General features: G+C 39.0%; 1 protein-coding gene across 4 annotated transcripts in view; it reads right to left on the minus strand.

The window, feature by feature from the left end:
• Nucleotides 1-18,770, minus strand: part of LIFR (LIF receptor subunit alpha) — a 99,848-nt gene that overhangs the window by 23,034 nt on the left and 58,044 nt on the right. For all 4 annotated transcript variants that reach the window (XM_081315695.1, XM_081315697.1, XM_081315696.1 and 1 more), the window contains exons 8-16: nt 18,213-18,342; nt 16,827-16,987; nt 15,628-15,773; nt 13,323-13,488; nt 12,456-12,523; nt 11,473-11,686; nt 3,561-3,737; nt 2,882-2,983; nt 1,728-1,895 (exon numbers count right to left, since the gene is read on the minus strand). In XM_081315695.1, coding sequence (XP_081171821.1) covers nt 1,728-1,895; nt 2,882-2,983; nt 3,561-3,737; nt 11,473-11,686; nt 12,456-12,523; nt 13,323-13,488; nt 15,628-15,773; nt 16,827-16,987; nt 18,213-18,342 — 1,332 coding nt within the window. The remainder of the gene's footprint in view (nt 1-1,727; nt 1,896-2,881; nt 2,984-3,560; nt 3,738-11,472; nt 11,687-12,455; nt 12,524-13,322; nt 13,489-15,627; nt 15,774-16,826; nt 16,988-18,212; nt 18,343-18,770) is intronic.

An 18,770-nucleotide genomic window follows, 5' to 3' on the forward strand; every position in this document is an offset into this window, starting at 1 on the left:
TCTACAGCCCTCTCTAAGCAGTTTACAGAGTCAGCATATTGCCCCCAACAATCTTGGTCCTTTGGTGCAGGTGTACTTCTTAAAAGATGGCCTTGTTGGTAAAACTGTTCTGGGAGCAACCTATGAAGTTTATTTATCTGTTATCTGTAGTTCTTAGACTATAACCAAGCTTTGCAAGAAAAATGAAGATAGGACATATCAGTTCCCATTCAGACAGCAAGAGGGCAGGAGACATCTCAAAATATTAGTTAGGTTTCTTTAGCCATGCAGCCAATTTTTCCCCAACCCTTTTGAGTTTTTTTCATATAATGCAGGGGTGTCAAACTCAATTTCACTGAGGGCCGCATCAGCATTGCGGTTGCCCTCAGGGGGCCGGGTGGGTATGGCCTGGGTGGGCGTGGCCTACTGGGTGGGCGTGGCTAGAGTGTGTATGGCCTACTGGGTGGGCATGGCCAGCTCTACATCGTTCGCATCAAGGGTGCCTATGGGGGCCTGGGCAGGAGTGGGACAGATCTGAGGGTCTCTGGCAGAAGGAGGGTCTCTGGGCCAGGGCCAAGGCAGTGGGGGCCGTTCCCTCACTGTTTCCAGGATGGCTTCGCGGGCCGCATGAAACCACTTCGCGGGCCGAATCCGGCCCCCGGGCCTTGTGTTTGACATGTCTGATATAATGCATGAAAGCTAAGCTGATTAAACCATGATTTATCACAGTTATGACTGTGACAGAGGTATAGTACCCATGATTCTTAATCAATGCTGTGTATAGACATTTTCAATCAGAATAGAGCTGGAAGGGACCTTGGAGATCTTTTAGTCCAACCTCCTACTCAAGCAGGAAACCCTATACCAAGGGTGTCAAACTGGCGGCCCGCAGTCCAGATGTGTCACATGCAGGCCACGCCCATCCTGGCTCCGCAAAGGCAAAAAAGTCGCTATATGTCATAATATGTCATGTGACACAATTGACTTTGACACCTGTGCCCTATACCATTTCAGAGAATTACTGTATTCTCTTGCAAAATAGTATTTATAACCACTGTTTGCATCCTCCAAATTCTTGTATGTGTGCTTCATTTCATATTTACAGTCATAATAAGATTATCAGTACAACGATCATATAATAAGCATTTTTGTCCATATTGTGCATGGTACCTGGTAGGGCAGGGGTATCAAACTCAATTTCATTGAGGGCCGCATCAGCATTGCGGTTGCCCTTAGGGGGCCGGATAGGTATGGCCGGGGTGGGCGTGTCCTACTGGGTGGGCGTGGCTAGAGTGCGTATGGCCTACTGGGTGGGTGTGGCCAGCTCTTCATCGTTCACATCAAGGGTGCCTATAGGGGCCTGGGCAGGAGTGGGACAGATCTGGGGGTCTCTGGCAGGAGGAGGGTCTCTGGGCCAGGGCCAAGGCAGTGGGGGCCGTTCCCTCACTCTTTCCAGGATGGCTTTGCGGGCCACATGAAACCACTTCGCGGGCCGGATCCGGGCCCCGGGCCTTGTGTTTGACATGTCTGTGGTAGGGCCATGAAGATTAAACATGGGATAGTTCTGTTCCTTTTAGTAAGCCACGTATAAAAATTACTGTGGAGCAGGAGCGTTTATACATGTGTTTCAATTCACCATTTCAACAGTTTCCCTGTGGTTAGATTGCAATGTTGGCTATAATCCTAAAATGAAAGGTCACATTTTGGGGGGGGGGGAAATGAAAATAATCCAACTGATATTTTTTTACCTGATTGAAAATATTTTGGTGCTGGGCCATCTTTTTCTCCTTTGGCACAAAGAAGCGCATAACCTTGTAAAAAGCCTCGTCTGTCTTCAACAGATATATTCTTCCATTTTACTGAGATAGAATCAGAGGTGGTATGTTGCACGCTAAAATCAGGTGCCTTTTTGGGACCTGGATAGGAAACAACCAAATATTCCTTGAATGCAGAGAGGACAGATTTCCCTCCTACTCAGAATATCCTCCTCTACCCACTGGAGCAATTGTGCAGTGTTTCACAACCTTAGAAATTTTAAGATGGATGGTCTTCCATTCCCCATGCTGGCTGAGGAATTCTGGAAGTTGAAGACCACCCATCTTAAAGTTATCAAGACTGAATCATCAGGCTATAGTGAAGTAAAACATGCCTTTTGCAAACAGAAGGTAATTCTAGGTAGCTGAACTTCTTCAGAAAAAGCTTTTTGGATGAGAAGCAAAACATCTTCAAGCAAAAACAAAGAAAATCCAGCTGCCTTTTGAAAAAGCACCTTTGGGACACCCATTTTGTTGTATTAATTTTCCAAGAAATAATACAATTATTGATGGCATTTCATTCTCTATTATCTCAACCCTCTTGAATTCTAATGAGCTCCACCCATCTTAAAAGAAGGATTATGATTTATGTTTAGCAGAATTCTGGTCTGCAAGAAAAGTGGGAGTCCAGAATAGCTCTTCACTCAAGTATTCTTTGAATCATTTTCAACATGGGGAAAAAGTTCAAGAGTTGCACTCTGAGACACGTTTCCTTTCTGGAGCTGGCTTTATTTCTACCTAGACCTATAGACATTTAAGTTACCGGTACATTTAACATTAAGGACTGGATTTAATGATTAGATTTAGATTACTGTAGCATTTTCTCAAATGGCTGAATCCTGTTTATACACTATCTTCTTTTCCCCTTTATTTTCAAGAGAGAGCTGTAATTCTTCTAATTGTATCCTATTATTTGAAAATAAAAGATCTGAGCCAACCAGCTGTATAAACGTGCTTAAATGCAAGCTCAAAGCTAATATTAGCTGGCTCTTATTTCATATCCTGGCTTTTGTTCAACAATCTCCACTTCCATTAATGAACACGTTTCTGCCAACAGCTTTTAACAAAAAATAATAACATGTGCTTACTCAGTTCTTGTATGTAGCCCTTTAGATATCCCAGTAGCTGATATCCAGTTTCTTTGCAGCCAAAGACAGAAAATGTATATCGAACTCCAGGCTGGAAGACAGCTACAACACAAAAATGTAATTTATAAATTTTCATTATGGCGCTAAGTTTAAAATAAAGGTATATTTTCATACCAAGCAGGCAGGAAACAATCTTTTGAATTAGAGGAATGTTTGTTTGTTTTTTTACAATAGAAATTGAGAAACTTCTAACAACTTATCTAACAACTGGGACCTTTGAACGGAATTTGTTGAGCATAAGTAAGCTGTAATAATCATCTTCTTCAAAATAAATTTGGCAGTTTCTTTGGAGTGTTTCCTTTTTATTTTATTATTTATTGATTTATTATTGGTACATAACTCTTTTCTGAGAAGGGCTTGCATGTCTGTATGACATGACTTGACATGACTTAACATGTGCTATTGTGACCCATCAGCATGCAGCAAGAGCCAGCGGACCAAAGTACCGTGTAGTAGGGATGGAGAGCTGGGTGCTTTAAGGTAGCTCCTTAAGCAAAGGGAGCATCTCCTTGTTAGTTGCCACTTGGCTTCTTGAAATATTTATATTGTAAAAGGCTTCTGCCTTTCTTTGCCCACTTTAGCCTTAATTTCGAAAGGAAAGCTGAAGTGTTGCTCTTACCTGATTTAATATCAGCATTTGTCACACGTGAAGAAAACGTTTCCCACTGAACAGCTGTACACGGCTCAGGACCATAACACCACCTCACCACGTAGCCACAAGTTACATTGGGGTCCGGGTGCCAAGCAAGAGAAATACTATCATCTTTTCCAATTCCCTTTTCTATGGAAATATCGCCTGTTATAAAAGTAATATAAAAGATTATTCCTTAGAACTATGCACAAATATAGTATGCTAATTAGGACTATAATGCAGATCTGGCCCATACAATATATCATGTGGGCTAAATTTTCAAATATCATTTTGATCTCAATGAACACAAATAACACAAGATCCTTTTAGGTGACCACACAATCTTAAGTTCCTTAGGCAGGGGTATTCATGCAACTTTGATTTAAAGGGGCCATTAGCCATGAGTATCTGTAGAGGGAGAAAATTCAATTCAATCACAATAGAGCTGGAAGGGTCCTTGGGGGTCTTCTAGTCCAACCCCCTGTTCAAGCAGGAGACCCTATACCAGTGGTGGCAAACCTATGGCACGCATGCCAGAGGGGGGGGCACTCAAAACCACTTGTGCCGGAACAACAACTGGCAGCACCAGTCACCACCAAGGCACAAGAAAAAATGAAGCCAAAGGTAGATAGCCGAACTGGAATAGAATTCAGGAAGTCTTTGGAAAGCGATGAATGGTTCCAGAAAAATAGACATGTGTGCACAATTAAAGATGGACTGCCGTGGGTGGGGGAGAAGCTATATATACCTGCCACACAGAGAATCAATTTCATGCAACTGTGCCATGATACAAAATCAGCAGGACACTTTGGCTTTGTAAAAACCTTACACTTAACTAAAAGGCAATTTTGGTGGCCATCTATGAAAAAGGACATAGAAAGCTATGTGGGTAGCTGTCAAATTTGCACGATGGCCAAAAGACTGCAAGGGAAACTGCCAGGTCTGTTACAACCGGTGGTGAACCCCTCAGCCCCATGGAAAGAAATAGCCATGGATTTTATCGTAGAACTGCCAGAAAGTAATGGAAACACCGTAGTCTGGACTGTCACAGATCTGTTCTCTAAGCAAGTACATTTCATACCTTGCCAAAAAATCCCGACTGCAAAAGCATTAGCAAAACTTTTTGTACAGCATATTTACAGATTGCATGGGGTACCACAACACATCATATCTGATAGAGGGGTGCAATTTACATCGGCATTTTGGAAAGAATTTTTATCCCTCTTAGGAACCACCCAAGGACTGTCATCTAGTCACCACCCTCAAACGGACGAGGCTTCTGAACGACTTAACTCTGTATTTGAACAATATTTAAGATGTTTTATTAATTTCCAGCAATCTAATTGGATGGACCTACTGCCTTTCGCAGAAGTAGCATATAATAATGCAGTCCACTCAAGCACAGGTTACACTCCTTTTCAAGTAGCTACAGGCCAGAGTTTCAACCCAATACCAGAACTAAACCCAAAAGAACCGGTCATTTCCGAACTGAAGGAATGGATTGCTCAATTACAAAATACCTGGCCAATCGTTAGGAAAGCGTTAGAAGATGCCAGAAAAGCATACAAGACACAGGCAGACAAAAAAAGAACCGATCCCACACATTCAGGGTAGGAGAGATGGTATATTTATCCACAAAATACCTGAAATCACTCCAACCCTGTAAAAAAACTAGGACCAAAATATATTGGACCTTTTCCAATTAAGAAAATCATAAACCCATTAACAGTTGAATTAGAACTACCCCAAAATCTTAGATGAATACACCCAACCTTTCACTGCAGTTTAATAAAGAGAGAACAACAATCACCCCTACGAACAAAAATCCCACCACCACCACCCTCCATCATGGTGGAAGGAGAACAACATTTTGAAGTGAAAGAAATCTTAGATTTTTCAGAGTTTCCCATGCTTTTTGAGTTTTTTTCCCCTTTAGGAAAAGAACTTTAGGAATATAGGACAAAATGTGCATGATGATGTCATAACACCAATATGGTGACTTAACTACTTGCATCCGATGTTAGATAATTGTGTTGTTTGCATTATGACATCACTATGCATATTTCATCACTTTGGCAATATTACAGTTTGCTGTGAATGCAGGTATTATGTTTTGTCACAGTGTGCCAGATGTTTAGACTGGTTTTGACATTTTTATCCACCTATTGAATCCTTCTCAAGGACCTGGGATAGGCAGATGCTGTTGTTTGATGTTGTTAAAGGTGTCAGTCACAGAATGTAAGCTGTCACAAGTAAAGCTTCCTTTTGCAATTAACTGATGGCAATTTTGTCAATGCTGGTCGTGTTCAAGAGGTGCTTTAGATATTTTGAGATTGCACCAAGGTACCTTGATAGTTATCTTTTCTTTCTTTTGTCACAGCCATTGTCTTTGCTGTGCCCACTATCCAGATTTTTTTTTTTTTGCCTTTTCTTAATGACAGTTGTTAAGTCTGGGGTATTGCATGGTAGATGCTTGTCTGTTTGAATTCTATTATCATTATGGCCCTAGCTTCAGTATAATTTCTCTGCTCAGGACAACTCAAAGCAGAAAACTGGATCAACTGATGTATTTTTACATGCAAATATGTTAAATTCTACAAGATATTACCACATTAAAAATCAATGACATTCTGAGTTAAAAAATGGGAATGCAGTGTTAAATTTTATAAAAATACTTCTCTTTTCCTCATATAATTTGGCTCTAAGTAATGGAATAGCTTAGTCCGATGTTCTCAATCTTCACAACTTAAAATGCATGGATTCAGTCCCCAGAATTCTCTAACAGGAGGCTGGCTGGGGGAAATTCTGGAAGTTGAAGTCCATGCATTTTAAAGTTGTCAAGCTTGAAAAACACTGTAGTAGACTGCTAAGCCACTTAGCATCAAATAGTAAATGTGGACTTGAACTAGCATGCTACAGAGAGAACAGGACAACTACTCTTCAGCAACGGAGTTTAATGCAAAAGCGTGGTTTTGGGTTGTTGTTTTTTTTTGTTTGCTATCCACAGCAGCGTTGCAGGTGGAATGTGGAAAGAGAAGCAAACAGAAGCCATGGAAGCAATACAATCAGCAACTTTCACAAAAAGCACTCTATGGAAATTGACAAATTTGATTTTGGTTACTTCAGAAGAAATCCAATTTTGCTTCAGGGAATCACAGCATCTTTTCAAGGTATCCCCATTAGGCTGTGAGCTTGGGTTTTGTGCTGGACTTTCTGGTGATGGTGCTGATGATTTTCTTGAAAACATTCTCTCTATATATCATATTCATTAAGGTTTAGCATACTTGGAGTTGCTTCCTTGTACACTTTCCATTTACTATCTGAATGGGTTTAGGCCATTCAGGTTGGTTGACAATGGACTCAACTTAGCAAGAATCCTTTAGCATTGTAAATAACTAATGGCAGGGGCACTCACAGAAAAGAGCAAACCTATCTCCTCTTTTCTGAAAGCAAAGTAGAATCAAAGCGTAACAGAAGCACCCTTTCCAGTTATGATCTTCATCCCTTAAACAGATGGGCTTTTGGCCATCAGCCAACTAGGCAATGGGTTACCCAACCTCCCCCATCTCGTTATATACTGTATGCTTCTCCTTATCCTGGACTTTTGTAGGAGAGAGATATTTTATTCCTTAACTATTGCTCAGCCCCTCCAGCTTTTGTACTGCCAACTGCGCTGACAGCATTCCTTTCTCAATTCCCCCATAAAAAACGCAAGCATATCTCAAGCAAAACACATACAACTACACCGAAATGAAGCACTGTCTTTCATAAGCATCTGTAATGTTTGCAAAAAGTAGAAAGTCCAGTCTGAAGCAACAGCCAGCATATTCCTCATGCTGTTTTTTAGATGAGTTAGCCTCAACAATGTTGATTCATTACTCACAATGCCTCTCACGTTACCAATAATGCAAAGACATATTTAGTCATCCAAATATGTTCCTTTGTAAGGAACATCAGATGAGCCATAAGAATTGTAAGCTGTTCATATCACTCAGAGCTACAGATTACAGAACCTGGAATAGCAGTTAATGGTTTCTCAGAAAAAAAAAATCCCTGGTATAATTTACAAGGAAATTCCATTATTCTAGAAATAGCATCAGTCTGTTCAGGTAAAGTTTATCATTAAAAAAAAAAAGAAAAATCATCTGAGTTTTGATTAGTACAAAACCTACTTCAAAGGTATATGTCATTCTATCTAACCTAAGTCTGATCCCATAATACTAGAATATAGAAATAGAAAATTCCTCCCCTTATCTAAAACTCCTCTCGCCATCTCTTTGTTGTTTCTTTCTTAGTTAAATAAATCCACTGAGGGAGTGACTTGTCAGACTGGTTCTTTGTGAAGTGCCAGGCACATATAAATCAATGCTAATAAATCAACTGCTTCCGCTGGTAAGTTTTGATCATAAAATGTCTGCAAGTTTTTAAACATTCTCAGATACATGCTGACAGCACATGGCTATTTTGAGCCTACAAGTTATGTTGGTATCATCATCTCCCCTCAACACACAGCCAATTGTTGTTGAGATGGACTCTGGTCCAGAAACAGCACATGCCATAATATATGCAGTAGTCTTTAACATTGCCAGATGCATTTTTGCTTTTGCTTTTAATGCAGGGGTCCCCAGTCTTTGTGGCTTGGCAGTCCAGCTGGGGGGAGGGAGAAAGAAAACTGAGCCACCTCAGTGGTAGGTCGGCAAGAGTGGCGGGCCAGTCTGGGAATGCCTGTTGGCCTGCCACTTGCACAAGCTGAGCTGTGCATGCACGTGAATACACTCCGGCCAGCCACTCACACGGCCCAATTCTGGTAGTGGGCCCTGGCCGGGAAGTTCGGGACCCCTGTTTTAACAGATTAATAGAAATATACCTTTGGAATCTCGAAGAGATGCAAAGAAAAATGAGAATCAGAAACCTAAAAGACATTCCTCAAGACATACATACAAAACTATTTTGCTTTTGGGATAAGCAACATCACAAGAAGTGTTTCTCACAGAGAATATCAAATAGTAACCTACAGTCAAAAATGAAGATGGTTATGCTCTATGATTTAGTTTTCATATAAAACACAGCTGAAGTAGAGGAGAATTTTTTTTTAATCCCATTTATATCCCGCCCTTCTCTGAAGACTCAGGGCGGCTTACAATCTAAGAAGCACAAATCAATGTGCTTAGCAATAGCCTTCATTCTATGTATATGCCTGCTTATTAGGGCTTTCGCACACACACACCCAGCGGCATTTTTACAAAGTCAGCTTATTGCCCCCAACAATCTGGGTCCTCATTTTACCTACCTCCGAAGGATGGAAGGCTGAGTCAACCTTGAGCCTGGTGGGACTCGAACCTGCACTAATTGCAGGCAGCTGGTGTTATTTAAGGAGGCATTAGCCCACTGCTCCACCAAGGCTCTTTTGCAAACAAACAAAACTTTGGATCATGGCAGCCACCACAGATGGAGCAGAGGAATTGCCATCTGATAGCTACCAAAAGCTGATGCTGCAAAGCCATTGTGTTTTGATGTCCACACTTGGCTTTCATGCTGTATTTATTTGACTTGCAAGTTATATTCTGAGTGGCCAGAGAGCTGCCAAGCTAATGTCTCCACCACACTTGTATCTTCCCAGAATAAAGGATTTTACCATAATCTATAGTAGTGTTTTTCAAACTTGGCAGTGTTAAGATGGGTGGATTTCAAGACTCAGAATACTCCAGCCAGCTCTGGGTCTATAGCAGGCATGTCAAACACACAATGTTATGTGACGTTGCACGATGTATCAGGACTTTTTCCCCATTGCCGGCAATGGGGTGGGTGCGGTTTTGGCATGACGCATCCGGCCCACGGGTCAGCAGTTTGACATGCCTGGTCTATAGGAATCAGGATTGAAGGACAACAAAGAAGGACATTGAAAGAAGCAAGTTACAGTCCACAAATGCGAATATGTTACATCATAGCTCAGTACAGCTGACTTCTCCTTCATTAAAAAAAACTCAGAATGCCCATTCTCATATTATTGTAGCACAGGAAGACTGTTTGTCCTCTTTCCCCTTCTTTCAACCACGGGCTTCAGGATAAGTAAGGAAGAGTGTTATCAAGAGTTTCAGAATATTATGATCCCAGAACTCTGAGAGAGATTGCCCTGTGCAAACAATAAAACCCATGGCTGGTCCTATCCAACATAAATAAAATAAATAAACCTTTATTGTCAAAGTACAACATGTGTACAACGAGATTAGCTGAGCCTCCCCCCGTGCTCTCTCCCCCCAACACACAGTGACAACAAACCCTCCATCCTACCACAACATAGCCATTTTCCCTAAAGAAGGAAGAAAAGAAGATTCATTGCTAATCTGTAGGTGAGTGGATCTGCTCTTAACTTGGTCTTGGTGGAATTATCATGTAGATTTTTTTAATTTTTTTCAATTTATGTTCTTACCTAGTTATAAGATTGACAAATTAAGGGATCCTAGTTTTTTTTTTAAACTCCCACATCTTATTGACGCTTTGTTACAAAAATAGAAAATATTTTAAATTCAATTATGGAAATTATTGTATGACTGAATCATACTTTTACAGTTCAATAGACATGCAACTTATAGCATCCTTCTATTAAAGGGAGAAAACATGGCTGGAAGAATATAATCCTGGGTTGGATAATCAATAATTTGTATTTAGAAAATACATACATTTAAGATATGTTAAGAAATATTAGCTCTGTACATATTGCCTAAGTTTTTTTTTTACACCTGAACATGTTCTGTTTAAGCTGTGCATTTTAAAAATAATATGGATGGCTATATAAATGTTTTAAATAAATAAATACCATAAAGCTTTGAAGACCTGACTTTTCCCCCAAGCATTGGGGTAAGAGACTTGATGACTAGGGTTTTATTGCTTTTTATGTTTTTAAAAAGTTTAGTTTTATAGCTTTATTGTGGTTTTTATGTTGTTTTTACTTTTGATGGGGAGCCAACCAAGCTTGTTTATAAAATGGGAAATAAAATAATAAAATAAAATAAAATATAAAATAAAATAAAATAAAATAAAATAAAATAAAATAAAATAAAATAAAATAAAATAAAATAAAATAAAATAAATAAAATAAAATAAAATAAAATAAAATAAAATAAAATAAATAAAATAAAATAATAAAATAAAATAAAATAAAATAAAATAAAATAAAATAAAATAAAATAATAAAATAAAATAATAAAATAAAATAATAAAATAAAATAAAATAAAGGTCACAGTGGTCAGCTCTATTAATTGTTTCTGCTCTCTTCTAAAAATAATTGCATTACTAAATAGTGTTCATGTGAAGAGTCTTATAAGAAAAGAAGTAAGAATTGGGAGGAAGCAATTTCCTGAAAAAGGTGGACATACACTAAAATTCAGGTGGATGCTGACACTAAAACTTCCACATTTGGACAAGCAATCTTCAATCTGGCCCCATTAACAAGGCAATAGGATCACTGTTTACACACATTGCTCATTATTCTGACTTGTTTGAAAGCTGTTATTCACCATATCCAGGCTCACTAGAAATTCAGTGGAAATGCAATTAATGGAAGACTTCTTGTTTATTTGCTCAAGAAGAGGAGAAACATATGCTGCCAAAAAACCTTGTTCAAAATTCAGCTTATAAAAGCAATGCAGGATCATCTAAATTTTCCCACACTCTCAGAGCGGGTAGAACATCCAATGTTTGCGCCAATCTTCTGCTGTTTATAGGACTTTTAATGGAAACTGAAATACTGCAAATACCATCTATTTTTTTAACCAGCATGCTTTTAAAAAAAATCATGAAAGGGTGATATTGTTGTTTTTAAACCTAAAGTCTCACTGGACCTTTTCTGCTCATTCCTCCCACAACTGATAAGCAATGTTAATTTCCTCTCTTACTTACCCACTGGAAGCTCAGCACTATTGATTGAAGAAGGAGGAGAAACACCCGCCTTATTCTTTGCCTTCACTGTAAATATGTAATCATTGCTCCAAAGTTTTATTTTGGTGGAGTTTTGGGATGCAGGAACTGATTCATTCTTTGTGGATTTATCTGGCAGTGTCCAATATACCTCATAAGTCTCTATCAATCCATTGCTTTCAAGAATTGGGAGTGGCTTCCCAGAAAAAGATTGTAAACACAAGCAGATAATTATTCCAAGGAAAAGGAGAAAGGAAGCGAGACAGTAAACAAATGCCTTTAAAAAGTCTGTCATAAATATTCCTCATCGTCCTCTGTTTACAAAGCACTGGGCAAACCACTGCTATACAACTGTCCTTATTGCACAAAGACATACAAATGGTCCAGAAGGCAACATTTGGTGGGAAAGGTCAAAGGAATCTTGGCGTGGGCGACACAAGCATGTCTTGCCTGAAAAGACATTCTACACATGCCAAAATTACCACCATGGTTGACCATCCATGTATATTCCTGACAACGTTGCATCTGACCGTGTTGAGGATGTTTTTACAAAACCATTTCTCCTGTGACTGCTGAGAAGAGAAATCTCCCCAATGGTGCTGATATGCCTTTGAAAGAGTTATGTGAAAGTTCAAGGAAAGTTCATTTTTCAGTCAGTTAAATATTGACCCAGTTTGATCCAATGGTGAAGGCACCAGGTTAAAAACCAGGAGGCCGAGAGTTCTAGTCCCTCCTTAGCCATGTAAGCCAACTGGGTGACACTGGGCCAATCATAGTCTCTCAGCCCAACCCACTTTTTTCAGGTAAAATAGGAAGAGGAAGGAGTATTAGGTATGTTTGAGGCCTTGGCATACTTATAAAGTAATAGAAGAGTGATTTAAAAAAAATCTAATAAAATACATTTAAAAAATTGATATTCAAAACAGAGTTAATGGGAACTTAGACACAAAAATCTCAATATATACCTTCCAAAAGAGAGTGACTGTATCATTGGCATCTTTTTCTCTCCAGATATCAAGCTTTCTTGCTGGTTCTAGGAGAAGAGTGGTTAATTGCATTAATGAAAGTATTAATTGTTAATAGGCATACATAGTAGGTATGTTTTCTTCTTTTTTTAAAAAAAAAGTTTATGTATTGTCCAATTTTTATTCATCAGGCATTGTACAATTTGCAACCCTGAAGCTTTCTCATTGTTTGGGAAAAAAAACAATGGGGGAAAATTATTTATAGTTATAGAGACATAGACTTTTTTTATATCGTTTAGCCTAAAGATATTCTGGAAATACCAAATATAACTTACTACTAACATTTCAATTAATTAATTGCAAAACAGCTGAAACATTTTAGTAGTACAAATTAGATGGTTTGAAATTTGTGAAGTTTTGAGTTGTGAGTTTCAATGTTTTCATTTATGTATTAAAGTTTGATTCAAAGTGGTAAGATAAAGTTTTACTGAGGAGCAGCTTTTTAAATAATCTATTATTATTTCTGCTTCTTTTTTGGAACTTTTTTAACATAGAATTTATCTGAAACTATTAAATAATAGATCAGTGTAACACTATAGTAAATCTGTGTTTTGGAGGAGTTCTGCAATTTTACAGTGTTTTCATGTTGATCCCAAGTGAAAATCATGCAAAGTGAAGAGGATATTCATGCATGATTTGTCCCATGGAAAAGCCAAAAATGGTCAGATCCATAATTATTAGGATGCACATAGTGCTTAGAGATATCTGATGGTGCTTTCAGGTGAATCTCATAATCATAGAAAATCATGAGGACTCATGTTTAATTTCAATTTTCATTCATAGCCATCCAAAATTTAATAAACTTACGGGCTTGTTGAGTTGTGTCGGTCTTGTTCTTGCTCCAATTACTCCATTTCCAAAAGAAAGGCTCTGGAGTTGCACAGCGAACTCGGAAAGTGTAAATTGTGTATGGACGCAATTTGTCAACTAAGATTGTGTAACGTGAATTTTCTGAATCATTCAGCAGTACATTCTTAAAGAAGAAAACAGGAACATAACTTTATGTCAAAGAGCTGATAATTAGGATTATCATTGTGGGTCCAGATTTTATTTATTTTATTTTTAAAGTTCTATGCTACCTCACTGAGGAGACTCTAGGCAACTTATAGTCATACAATTCAAATACCATATAACAATAAAGAAGAACCATACATTTCAAATTCAATTAAAATTTAATTAACCAAGATGGAAAGGAAAGGAGCAGTGTGTGCATGGGGAATAGGTGGCATCTAATTAGTCCACTAAATTCAAGATGCCACTCTCCCATTGGGTCCTCAGGCCTTTAAGCCCTTTTGGAAGTCCAGAAAGGGGGAGGGAAATGTCACTCAGAGGCAGGATACTCCAGGGGCTGTGTGCCTTGATAGAAAAGGTTCTTCTGGATGCCACCAGGCACAATTCCCTGAGCAATGGGGTCTGCAGCATTCTTTTCTGCCAGTGCAGATGGGGGGGTGGGCTAATCCCATTGGAATGAGCTGGTTTCTCAGATAACCTGATCCATGCCATGAAAGGCTATTTATATAATGTGTGTATCACTCTTTTGTAGGAGCGTACAAATTTAAGGGAAAAAAATGCATAGATCCCTTTCATATGAGACACAGCAAGAGATATCTAATGGTCCTCTGAATGCTGTGCAACCAATGAATGTTGCAAAAACAATCTACTGGTTCCACTTAATTAATGCCTGGCAGAAGGCAGAGCACTGATGTATCCAATCAACTATGCTTGCAACCATGCATTATTTCCAGGAAGCCAGTAGTCAAATGTTCTTGTATGATGAGCAAACAGACAGGTGAAAGAAAATCAAAGGATGAATAAAAGAGGAACTAACAGGATGGTGACATTTTTTCCACATTTCATTTTTTTTCTAGCTAATACAACTTTACCAGTGCACAAGTGTTATTGAAGAGTTGAAGTCAATGAAACCTTCAACAACACTTGTACAGCTCTATTTGCTGTACAGCAAATGGTAAAGCTATAAAAATGAAAGAAAGGATTTAATTCCATTTTTATGGGCTGACCTTCAAGAGCATGTTAGGGTCAATGCAGCAGTGAACCTGGTAAACAGGGCATCATCAAGTCAGTCTTGAAAGAGTTGCATTACGTGGTTTTTTTACTACAACTTACAGTAGTTTACAGTAGTGGGGCTTTCCCCTTTTGAGCAGAAAGAGAGATCTTTATTTGGTCTGGTGTGATTGTGGCATTTCAGGGGGACCTGAAGTTGGCCAAGGAAGCAAGGCCAAGTGGGGTGGGTTTTTCTTGCTTTGGGGAGCAACTGAAGTGTTTGACATCCAAAGCATATAATGGGGCTTTGGGTAAAGTTTTCATATGCTTTTCCACCTGTAGATGATCAGCAATACATTATCAATCTTCAGCAACTGTGGTAAAAGAAAATTCCAGTGATTGTGTAGAACAGGGGTGTCAAACTCAATTTCATTGAGGGCCGCATCAGGATTGCGGTTGCCCTGAAGGGGCCGGGTGGGTATGGCCAGGGTGGGCGTGGCCTAATGAGTGGGCGTGGCCAGAGTGCATATGGCCTACTGGGTGGGCGTGGCCAGCTCTACATCATTCGCATCAAAGGTGCCTATGGGGGCCTGGGCAGGAATGGGACAGATCTGAGGGTCTCTGGCAGAAGGAGGGTCTCTGGGCCAGGGCCAAGGCAGTGGGGGCCGTTCCCTCACTGTTTCCAGGATGGCTTCGCGGGCCACATGAAACCACTTCGCGGGCCGGATCCGGCCCCCGGGCCTTGTGTTTGACATGTCTGGTGTAGAAGATCCCATTCCTGTTAAATGCTTGGGATCTGGCTTTTGAGGGACTGTCCTTCTCATTACAAACCAGTAGGATCTACAGCAGGTCTTTCAAAAATGCTGCATGTGCACGGGGCATACATTTTCTTTGGACAGAAAAATGGCATATAAATTAAGCAAATAAAAGAATAAACAATAGTTCTTTATAAGAGGAAGAGAGGAGAAATGGTCACTAGCTAAACTATATGTATAATCAAAGTATAAAGACAGAGTCAGGGCATGTCTAAGAAGAGGCACCAAAGGATGAGTATAATTTTGCCATTTAGACATGGCAATAATATATAATAAAAATGTCATAGGATGCCTACCCTTTCTTCTCGGAAAGGGCCACTGGGAATTTGAACCTGACATTGCAGTTTGGTTTCTTTGAAATTGCCAGGCAAAGAAAAAGACAGTCTGAAGCTGGTTGAAGTTACACTGCTCACTCTTAAGTCTGTAGGAGTATGTGGGTAAACTGGAAAGCAAAAACAAACATATTTCATTAAAAAAAATCCTAACTTGTGTTTATTAGAGGGCAAACCAATGCAGCACAAAACGGTAAACTAACAAATTAGCATATGACCAGTAAGGATTTTGTTTCTACATTCCACCAAAATCCTTGCTAGGAATAAATTTGAATTTTCCACTGATCCATGATGACCCATAAATTCTGTCTAGAATGAAATCTGGCTAGCATTTATCATTCTCTACACATACACACCAACACACACACACACACACACACACACACACACCTACTATTTCTCAGTTGTTCCTGCAATAACCTAATCTGAAGGTACAAAACTTCCACCACCACTTTTAACTGCTTGATCCATTAAGGCAGCGGGTCCTTTCAAAATTTCTTCCGCTGATCATTAAGCCACTGGGGGCTCCTCCCTTCTTGCCTGATTGTTTCCTAGGCAGCTTCTCTTCCACTCTTTCTCCAAGATCATCCTACAAATGTTTCCATCACATTCTTTCTCAGGCTGTTGCAGTGGAGAAAATAGGAGCAATCTGAATGTGATAGGGGAAAGGAATGATACTAAAATATATCAGAAATTTGTTAAGATTTATATCCTGCCATTCATTCAGGAGCTCAGGACAGAATTCACAGTGCTATCTCTACTTCTACTTTTCAAAAACAACAACATCCATTGAGATAAGTGGGATGAGAAGCAATGAATGTCTCAAATTCACTCAGTGGCTTCCACAGCTGAAGATGGACTCAAAGCTGGCTTTCCTTGTTTCTAAATTAATACTTTATTCATTAAACCACAAACACACAAACACACAAAGCGAGAGGGGGGGAGGAGGAGGAGGAGGAGGAGGAAGAAGAAGAAGAAGAAGAAGAAGAAGAAGAAGAAGAAGAAGAAGAAGAGGAGGAGGAGGAGGAGGAGGAGGAGGAGGAGGAACCTATACACTGAACACATCTTTTCCACAGTAGATAAATAAAACTTTAATTAATGAAGATTATCTTCATTTTTTTTAAAAAAAATCTTCACCACAGCACAGAGAAAAAAAATCTCACCTCTATGCCTAATATCCATTATGTGGGAAGCTTCTGATTGGCCAAGATGATTGGAAGCATGTAGTGTGAAGTTGTATTCTGTTTGGTTCTTCAGGATTGTAAAATTACAGTGATAACTTTTACGATTTGTTTCTGCACATGTGATATTTTTCCCAGAGTTTCTGAAAAGTTAAAAGAGAAATTATGGTTAAAAATGGACACATCTCATAGAAAAGTTCAGATAAATCGCAGTTATGCAATGATTTCAATGGGAAAATAAGACTCAAAAACAAATGTCATTAAATAAACCTTATCTTGTTGGCCCTCTGTTTTTCTACTCCAGATCAGCCCTGCTATAAATAGGGAGAGGAAATTGGTTTTCTGCTCTTCATTCTTTCTGTGAGGGGAGGCTTGGGGGGGGGGAGGAAGCAGGGAGGGGGGATTGCCTGCATGAAGGCGGCTAGAATTTTCCAAAGCTAAATGAAAATATAATACTTGAATCTGAAGAATCCCTGAGTAAAAGATTTTCTCCTCCATCTACTTTCCATCCTCTATGGAATCCCATCTCTATCCCACATCACTTATTTCTTTCATCATCTATCTTATAATCATCAATAGATTGTGTGAATGAGGGGTCCTTAGTGTCCTCTGAGCTTGGTTGTTTTCTTGCAGATGTAATGAAACATATGAAAGAAAACAACCAAGCTCAGGGAACACCAAGGTCCCCTCATTTCAATGCTGAGCTACAAATATTCTCCTTTACCAATTGTGTGAATATGTGAAGGAGCCACCTTTAAGATCTGTAGAAAAGGTCTTGGAAAATGTGTTATTTCTTTATGTATTCAATTTACAGCCTGCCTTTCCTACATAACATTCCTTCCATATATGTGCTCAAAACCACCAACTTTGAGAAAGAATGTCCCAAATTCTTTCAAGAGGCAACTGTTCTGAAGAACACTTCTGAAGAAGCTTCTAGGATGAGAAGTGAAACATCAAGTCCAGTTGCCTCTTGAAAAAGCACCTTTTGGACAACTATCACCTGAATCTCCATAGACATTTGAGACAAAATGGCTGGCTTAAAAGACAGTGATTTTCCGTAGCTGAGAGTAGACTTCAACCTACATCAACCTCTTAACCACTACACTATATTGGTTCACACTCCTATTAGGCCATCATAGATGTTACTTTGATGGCCCTAGAAAACCAAAAGAAAGACATAAGATATATGGTCAATTATAATTAGCTCTCCACAGACGTATCCCATTGGGTGAACCTACAATCTAAACATACGTATAAATAAATGACCTGTTTATCTGAATAATCAGAATGTTTATACCAAATATGTCACATTTTTATAGTTTAATATATATATTCTCCTGCTTTAAAAAAAAGTACATGAAAACAAACCCTTCAAATAAGGCATGTTTGGTTTTTCTTGCACCAAGTAATAAAGTGGGCTCTCCCTCCTGCCAGCGGCATGTTATTTCCTTAAAATTCTGTGTTTCACAGCTTAAATTTTGTGGAACATCTGGAGGATCTATAATAACAAATAAGAAAGAAGTTTTGCCTAAATGTACATATCAGTTGAATCTTTGTCTCATCTCAACAATAAGTCAATAAGGAAATTACTATCAAAGGATTATTCTGGATGTTCTACAGAATTCTACAAATTCGGTCACAGTTTTGTTCCATGTAGCATCAACCTTGTAAACTCTCAAGTTTCCTCTTTCCGCTATGTATTCAAAATGGACAGTGATTAATATTTATATGTGTATATATACGCATGGGTGTATGTATTAGTTTGGTAATTGAAATTCTGGTAAGTATAGTCTCAACAAACATGGAGGGTTAGGAAGAAAATCTGCTCTGGATTTATTCCAATCAAGCATAGGCTTTAAAGCTTAGGAAGAAGTTCAGCTAATAGTGTCCCTATGCAGACATTCATGGCTTGAATAAAAAAGCAAA

Source organism: Vipera berus (assembly GCF_964194415.1).
Source record: "Vipera berus genome assembly, chromosome: 2".
In the NCBI taxonomy this organism is placed as follows: Eukaryota; Metazoa; Chordata; class Lepidosauria; order Squamata; family Viperidae; genus Vipera; species Vipera berus.